At 38.7% G+C, this 9193-nt stretch overlaps 1 protein-coding gene across 1 annotated transcript in view; it reads right to left on the bottom strand.

Moving 5' to 3' along the window:
- DAPP1 (dual adaptor of phosphotyrosine and 3-phosphoinositides) overlaps positions 1–8223 on the bottom strand; it is a 107160-nt gene extending 98937 nt beyond the window's left edge. The window contains exon 1 of the mRNA XM_006876377.1: positions 8117–8223. Coding sequence (XP_006876439.1) covers positions 8117–8217 — 101 coding nt within the window. The 5' untranslated portion in view covers positions 8218–8223. The remainder of the gene's footprint in view (positions 1–8116) is intronic.
- Positions 8224–9193: the final 970 nt, after the last annotated feature.

The following is a 9193-nucleotide window of genomic DNA, read 5'->3' on the forward strand; positions in this document are numbered from 1 at the left end:
ATAGCCCTCAGAATCACAGCAATTCAAACCACCACAGCACGACAGACAGAGGAGTGGCGGTTGCGTGGTTGCTGTTAAATAGGAATCTCCTTGTGCTAGGGCCCTTAAGTCTGGCTCAAAGGTGGGATTTCTGTCCTTGGATTCAATCAAGAGGCAGAAGCACATCAGGGGCGACTGGGTTGTAGTGAGACGCTTTGGGCTGGGCTTGTGAGTCTCTAAGTTGGTCGACCCTGCCTCAAAGCCATGACCCAACCAACAACGGGGTTAGATACTAGCAATAATGAGTCAAGTGGAGGAGGATGACCACAGAAAATCTGGAGGTGAACAAGAAGTGTGGTTTAAGATTCAGCTACCTGGACTGTGGAGTCCTGGTGTGGCACTGTAGGATAAGCACTGTACTGAAACGTCATTTGAGCAGGAAGCTTGATGGTTCAAATCCACCAATTGCTCCTTCAAAACCCTATACAGGGTTGATATGAGTCTGAACCAACTTGAAGGCAGTTAACAACAACAATCTGGACCGTAGCTGATTTCCTGCAGGTCTGTATCAGGTAGTGGGAGTCATGTATGGGCTTATATAGAAATGCATGCTTTAGAGTTGCTGGGGAAAGCAAAAAAAGAATTCAACTGTAAAGAAACAGTAAAGTAAAGGCTAAGGGCATGTTTATGAAGCCAGACTAGAATCAGAGAACCAGGTGAAAGCTTTTTGAAGGTAGATACTAGGACACGTAGATACTAGGATAAAGGTTCACTGAACACTGATTACCCAAACCTCTAGCCTGGTGTCCTTTCATCCTCTAAGTACCAGATGGATCCCAGAGACTGGTCTCTTTTTGTTTTCTGAATATTCATTATTCTTTGCATTTTTTACTGGCTTACTTATGCCACTTATATATATATGGTTTTTTTGTTGTTGTTTTTTTTGGTCTTCAACTATCAAAAATTTTACTTGTTCAAAGCCTTCTTCTCCATGTCAGTGACTCTCTCCCTTCCTGATTGCCTTTTGCTGTATTTTTTTTTTTTTAATCATCTATACATTATTAAGAGAGTCCTGGTGGGGCACTGTGGACTAATGAATGGCAAGGTTGGTAGCTCAAGACTCATCAGCTGCTCCTCAGAAACCCTATGCAACTCGATGGCACTTAACACAACATACATTCTTATGGCCTTCAGCCTGCTATCCTGCATTCTAACAATACACGCATGCTTATTCTTTGTGCTCTGCATTACAAGCTCCTAGAGAGACAATGATTTATTTTTATTTCAGTAGCTCCTACACTGCCTTACATAATGTCCTCATTCAACAGATGAATTTATGAATGGATGAAACTAGGAGACCCCACCCAAGTGTGGAGAACCTGCGTGGACACATTTCTACATGCACGTCGGAAAAATCCATCATTGCCGCAGGAGGAAAAATACAACAGTTGAAGAGGAAATTCACTGAGGTCAAGGACAGACCAAACCATACAGCCGTAGGAGAATCACCTTCTACTTTTAGAATCCAAGATTACAGAATTGTGTGCAGAAAGAGAGCAAACTTTATTGTTGTAGTTGACATTGCAATACTGTAAAGAGTTTCTATGAAATTTTTGGCTTTACTATAATTTTCTGAGCCTGTTCAATTCTCCTAACCTTGCAATCTGCACAAAAACCAATGTTGTTGTTGTTAAGTACCATCGAGTTGGTTCCAACTCATAGTGACCGTGTATAGGTTTTCTGAGGAGCAGTTGGTGGATTTGAACTGCTGACCTTGTGGTTTGCAGCTAGCAAGAAAGAAACAAAATTTAAAAAGTCATCAGATTAGTTCCAATTTATGGTAGCCGCACATGTGTCAGAGTAGAATTGTGCTCTATATGTTTTTCCAAGACTTACAGCACTTAACAACAACAAGTAAGCACTGGACCGCAAGGTCGGTTTGAATCGTAAGGTTGGCAAGTCAAACTCAGCAGCCGCTCCTTGAAAACCCTATTCAGGATCACTATGAGTCAAAACTGACTCAATGACATGTAATAACAACATCCAAGATTTGTAGCGTAAGAAACCTTATACAAAGTTGCTATGAGTTGAAACCAGCTCGACGTACCACTTGTATCTATTAAATAAACATAATCATATTAAGTGTGAAGTATTACTGTGACGGCTAAATGACAGAATGTATGTGACAGGCATGGTACTGGAGCATTGTAGGTAATAAATAATTACTGTTCCAGACTGCAATGTCGTTTGAACTACAAGGTGAGTGGTTCAAGCTCACCAGCTGCTCCTTGGAAACCCTATATAGGGTTGCTATAAGTCTGAATCAATTTGATAGCACTTAACAACAACAACAACCATAATAAGGAGAGTCCTGGTGTGATGCTGTAGGGTCAGCATTGAACTACTAATCTCAAGGTTGTCAGTTGAAAACCATCAGCCTCTCCCTGGAGAGGATTGCTATGAGTTGGAACTGACTTCACCACACTTAGCAACAAAAACAACCCAATAGTGAGGATTTGGTGACATGATCATGAGTTTTATACCTAAATACTCTGGGGCTTCATATAACCTGAATTCTCTAGTTACAGAGACTCTCCTCTCACCTTTAAAGGTGGTAAACTGCTGCCTGTTGAAATGAGAGCTAATATAGTGAGAGCCAGATCTCCATAGCTTTGCCATGTTTTTTTGGCTCCCACAAGTTTTCCACAAAGTACAGTATTACCACTTATTTATTTATGTATCTTTTAGCAACATATATAATAAAAATTTTGTCATTTCAACCACATTTATATGTACAATCCAGGTACACCGGCCACACTCCCCAGATTACACAGCTTTCACCACAATCCATTTCCAAATCTGTTTTTCCTTTCTCTCCTTTCTTATCCCTTTTTTCCTTTTCCTTTCTCTTTTTCTACTCCCCCATCCCTTTTATTTGCAGGAAAGCTCCCAATGGCTTGTCCTAATGAGAGTAAGTATATATTGTTTCCCTTCCAGTGCATGAAGAAAAAAAAGAATAAAGAAATTTTATTTCTTTCTTCTTTTTCCCTTCCATTTCTTCTTAATTATCTTCCTGTTCTCCAAGTTAGCATGTGTCTACAATCTACCCAGTGAATAATTCTCCCTTCCTTCCTATCCCTAGTAACCATCATAGAATGGTTATTATAGAATGAAAACCTTTTCTTGACTTTTTACAGTAGTGGTCTTATTACTTTTCTATCACTTGTTTTAGTGGGAAACATTTGAATTTCCCTTCTCGGACAGTTTTCTGCTTTACACGCTTCATTTTCACAGGTTTTACTCACTGAAGGTAAGTCAAAAAAGACTGCTACAAAATCATCGCTGTGTACATTATTAAACAAAAATTTCAAAATGTGATGTTATTGTTTCTCTACATATACTCCATCTAGGTCTATACACTTCTGAAGATGATGTTTCTCTCTCTCATACCCTTCCTGAAGAATTCTGTACTGTTCAATTTATACTAAGTCAAAACAACAATTTTGATGTCTTAGAGAGGCCCAGATTGTGTTACTTTTAATGTTCTTTGAGTTTGGAGACTATAAAGAAGTCTGAAGGGACAAGATCAGGGCTGAAGGGTGAACTGGTAAGGTTTAGGACAGCTGTTGCTATCCTTCAAGCATTGAGCAAGTCTTGATGGGAAAAAATTCCTTAGTGCAACTTTTCTGGACTTTTTTTTATCAACTCAGTTTTCAATATTTTTTAAACATTTATTTCTAATAAACCTCTGTGATAGTCCTATATCTTTCAAGAAAATCTATAAAGATCAACCCTTTGGGATCCCCAAAAGTCACCATAACCTTCTGAGCTAACCTCTGCATTGAATTTGATGGGCCCAACAAATCCCCTTTGATTAAACCTTTTATTTTTGAAGGCAATCTAATGAGACCAAGACAGGTCAATTACTGAGAGAACTTGTCTGTAGCCATCCACTGATTGCAGAAACATGTTTAAGCATGTTTCTGCTTGGGACTAACTCGTGAATGTCTGAACTGGAGCCCTAGAAGCAATACTTTTTAACTTACCCTTGTATATGTAAAATTTCTTCTTTATAATTAGGGCTCATTTTGGTAACTCTCATTCTATCCCAGCAGTCAGGAAACCACCATCAGAGGGACAATTCCTGCCTGTCACCTGTTCACGTATAGACTACAAGCTAAGGATAGCTTTACATTTGTAAGTGGTTGAGGAAAAAAAGAGAAAATTTTGTGACTCTTGAAAATTTTATGAAATTTAAATTTCCGAGCCTGTAATAAAGTTTTTCTTTTTTTAAACACAGTAATGTTAATTTCTGGCTTGATTGTCTATGATCTCTTTCACATGACATTATCAGATGTGAGTGGTAACAATAGTGATTGCATGCAAAGCCTAATCCATTCTGTGGCCTCTTAGGGAACAAATTTGCTGACCCCCTGATTTAGCCTAACCTCTCTCATTTCTGAAGGCTAAGCAACAGAGGATTAAAGGCTTTTTGAGCTATTGTTTTAAATAAACATCCAGATGTCTAAACTAGTTTCTTGACTCTGGCTGATGCAGTCAGACATTTTGGTTCAAAATGTCTATACATTTTGAGATTTGAGAAAGTATATAAAGTAAAACAAATGAAATATTTGTTAGATTTCTCACTTGTGAGACTACAACTGACTAATTTGAATATTTACCTTAAATAAGTGTGAAAATATTTCATTTTTGTGTCTATAATTATACAAAAAATATAATGAAAAGGTAATAGAATTTTTCCATGGACTGTTGAAGGCCCCTAGTATAATTTAATTTGTAGGAATGTCTGTTATAGGTGAAGAAATATTTGAATTTTAAATTATTAATTGGTTAGTAATTCTATGCTAGTTTATTAATGTCTTTAGTGTATATTTCTTGTTTGATCCTCCCATCTCTTCATTTTGAAAGGTACAGCTTTGCCACTGTTCCTCCATCTCATTCTTCTCATGGATCAGTCTCGGATTCACTTTTTCCCCTTAACCTTGCAAGTACTCCTCATGTCCTCCCCCAGATCCCTCACCACAAAATCGTAACTGAAGCTGAGCAACAATTTAAGATGATTTTTTTCTTGCTTCACTTTTAGACACTATTTAGACTATTTAAGAACATTAATACGTTTAGTATGAAAGAGACACATTTTTGACTGTTACTCTAGAAATGAGACATGGAAATGTATATGAGTTACTTGATTTGACACTTTAGAAAATGAGCAAGTTGTGCATGTCCTAGAAAGATAAATGATGGAATTACTGCAACTCATAGTTCAATATATACGTTCCAAGAAAGAAATAAGGGAATCAAAGAATAAAGGTAGACTTGTGATATTGGTGTGCTGTGGCATCAGTTCTAATTCATAGCGACCCTGCATAGGGTTTTGGAGGCTGTAAATCTTTATGGGGCAGAAAGCCTCATCTTTCTCATGCAGAACTGCTGGTAGTTTTGAACTGCTGACCTTGAGGTTAGCAGCCTGACTCATAATCACTACACTGCCAGAGCTCTTTAGTCTTATGATATCTCACTAATTCAACCAATAAATTATTTGTTTATATCTGTCAGGAATATAAACATAAGCATTTACTACTCAAATAACTTATTAAATTTAAAAAATCAATTTATTAACATCAGCTATGGCACTGTAGGATAAGAACTGACCCGTAAGGTCAGTTTGAACAGCAGGGTCAGCAGTTCAAATCCACCAGCCATTCTTCTGAAACACTATACAGGGTTGATATGAATTGGAACAGACTTGATGGCACTTAACAACAACAACAACCTTTTATTAATTACTCTAAACCATTTTTTTAAATCAAGATTTTAAAAAAAGACAAAACCCAACAGAACTAATCAGACGTTTTGGTATAAATTATATAAACTACCAGCTGCTCCGCAGTAGAAAGATAAGGCTTTCTACTCCCGTAAAGATTTACACCCTCGGAAACCCTGTACAGGGTCGCTATGGGTCGGAACCGACTCGACGGCACTTACCAACAACAACAACAAACCATTTTTTAAAATCAAGATTTAAAAAAAAGACAAAACCCAACAGAACTAATCAGACGTTTTGGTATAAATTATATGTCACCAGTTGGTTAATGGTTCAGAGAATAAGAGTTTCATTTATATAAATTAAGAGTTTCGCCGCCACCCAGTGACTACTCTCATCTATACGAGTCTGGGAATACAGACTATCAGACACATAAGAATTACAGATTAATGATTCATTAAGTCTCTGAGTGAGAGTGTAATAGTCTGGCTGTAGTGCCTAAACTTCGTAACATTTGTTTTGGTTTTTGTTGTTGTTATGCGCCATGGAGTCGGTCCCGACTCACAGCGACCCTGCACAGGGTTTCAGAGGCTGTAAATCTTTACGGGAGCAGAAAGCCTCATCTTTCTCCCACAGAACAGCTGGTAGTTTTGAACTGCTGACCTTGCGGTTCACAACCCGATTCGTAACCACTATGCTACCAGAGCTCCTTTTGTTTTGGTTACACAGGGCCATTTTATTTCTTCTGTTCAGAAATTCATTCTAGAAGGGTAGAGAGTTCCAGGATCCCACATTTCCCAGTAAGGGGTGATTACTTTATTAAAGGCGCTCCTGGGTGGTATAAACAGTTAACAGGCTCAGCTGCTAACTGAAAGGTTAGAGGTTGGAGTCCAACCATGGATGCCTCCAAAGAAAGGCCTTGTGATCGACTTCCAAAAGCTTACAATCACTGAAAACTCTAAGGAACACAGTTCTACTCTGACATGGGGTCACCCCCAGCCAAAATCAATTCAATGGCAACTGTTTGTTTTTATAAAAAAAATTTATTGAACATTCTACCTTTTATATACTGATTTATTATATGAAGGTACAGTTCAAGTGTAAGAGCTCAACTTTTAAATCAAAAGGCAGAAATTATGGAGAATTTTTATGGTTGTTGTTGTTGAGTACCACTGAGTCATTTCCATTTCATGGCGACCCTGTATAGGGTTTCCAAGGAGTGGCTGGTGGATTTGAACTGATGACCTTGTGGCTAACAGTCCAGTGCTAATCTTACAACTCCACAACACAACACACACACACAAAAACATGCAATTTTTGCAGTCTCAACAGTGAGAGAAGTTATTCTTATTTTATCTTTCTCATGGCTAGGAAAACAGGCTTTGACAGGTTGGAATCCCTGCTCTGTATTTGACTGATGCATGGTAAGTTATCCAGCCCTGTGGTGCTCATTTTCTATGTTTTGTAAGATGAAAATGATAAGGGTTCCTATGTCATTGGGTTACTGCAAAGATTCAGAGCTATGAATCAAGACTGAAAAGTCAGGTTTCACCTTTCCTGAATCACAGGTGTCAAAACCAGCCTGGCTGGGCTATAGTTTAGGTTCTCTAGGAAATCCCCTGTCTTGTGCAATACTTGCTTCTTTTTATTAAATATCTTGATAAATTGTCTCATCTGGGCCCCTCTTAAAGAAAAAACTGGGATGATTCTACCTACTAAATTTATCATCAGTTTGAGGCAGACTTTTTTCAGAACTGTTTTATTCTCTTCCTGAATTGTTAATATTTGAAAGGCTTGAAGTTGCCCCTATAGACAGAGGTATACACAAGAGCTCCCAAATTCAGTGTCTGGAGAAAGAAACATATATGAGAAATTGTTACAGACACTGCCTCATTCCTTCCTCTTTTGAAAAAGTCCCTCTGGTTTACAGTAGTGTAGACTTTCAGTTATTTTTACCAGCAAGATAGTCTTCATACTCTCAAAAGCGCAGCGTTTGAAACCCCTGAACAACTCATTACCCAGATCAGTGCCAAGTAAGTTAAGCACAATCAACACATATATTCCAATTCTCAAATAATGCCCAACAAAGGATTTTTGTTTCATTTTTTTCAATATAAGTGTTTTCACATCTGGAAAAACAATACATGTGTTTATGTAGCAATTAGTTTCAAAACAGGAAGATACCTAACAGACACAAACCAGTAAAATGCAAAGATATGAGTTATAAGATCAGGAATGGCAGACAAAAACAGAGTGCTGAAGATAATTATTAATTGAAAGACGTATTTGAGAAGGGGCAGGGGCTTAGTGTTTACCCAAGAAGCACTTTGAAATGTAGATCTGCTCTCTTACCCCAAGTCTTGGAGCAACTCGGCTTCTCCATCCAATCTGCTCCACAGGTCTGAGGGATCCCGGCTGCTCATCTTCCTTTCTAATGTTCTTGCTCTTCCCATTCGTGCTCCTCAGGCTCCTCACATCCACAGAGTCCCTGCTAGGTGCTATGGGGAAGACACTGAGGGAGATGGGCTCAACTGTTCCTCAATCTCTCTGGTTGTTCTTTGGTCAGAGACAAGCTTGGCTGTAGCTCTGAGTCTCCAACTGGCAAGGAAGTGAAACTCGGTTACTCCTCCCATTGACACTCACCACCCTGGCCTTGAGGCTCTCGCAGGAGTGTTCTGTCTGTCAGGAAGTATGCAAATTTAGGTAGCAACCTTTGAAGACACCCACACCAAGGCATGCAACAGGAGACTTCTGTTCAAGGGACTAAGGAGGAGACCCGCCCCCAACTGGTTTTGGGCTGTTCATTCAGATTCTTCACTTGAGGCCAAATCATTTTCTTTTCACTAAGGCTATTAGCCACTCCTCAGAAACCTTATACAGCACTTAACAGCAACAATACTATTTATTAGCCTCTGATTTGTAGAGAAGGGTTTACCCTCACCAAGGAACAGGGAGGAAACTTCTATATCAAGAATATCTTTAGAGTGTGTAAAAAATTTAGGGTTAAATCATTAGCCTTGATTCTGCAGCTGTGTTTTTAGCACTTTTTCAATATTTCTGCTTAACTACCAGACCTTTCCGAAATCCCTTGATACTCAGGTTGGGCACGATTCAGAGACAAGTACAATTTGCACTGTTGAAGAAGGATTAACTAAGAGAAGAAAAGGTTGTAAAGGATGCTCTGATATCACCCAATGCATCATGTTAGAACTCCTCGGAGTCCTTAAATTACACTTCCTTAACAGGGGCTACCTACATCTGGTATTGCTTTGTGGCACACTCATATACAGAGAAGAATTCCATCTCCCTGCAAGTCCTAAGGAGAAACTTCAATAATTCTGAACTCTTGGAAAGCAGAATAACATGCAATAATAAATGACGGATTCCTGCTTTCTGCTTTCTCTCTGTTGTATGTACCCAGAGGAAAGA

Source organism: Chrysochloris asiatica, unplaced genomic scaffold (assembly GCF_000296735.1).
Source record: "Chrysochloris asiatica unplaced genomic scaffold, ChrAsi1.0 scaffold00377, whole genome shotgun sequence".
Taxonomy (NCBI): domain Eukaryota; kingdom Metazoa; phylum Chordata; class Mammalia; order Afrosoricida; family Chrysochloridae; genus Chrysochloris; species Chrysochloris asiatica.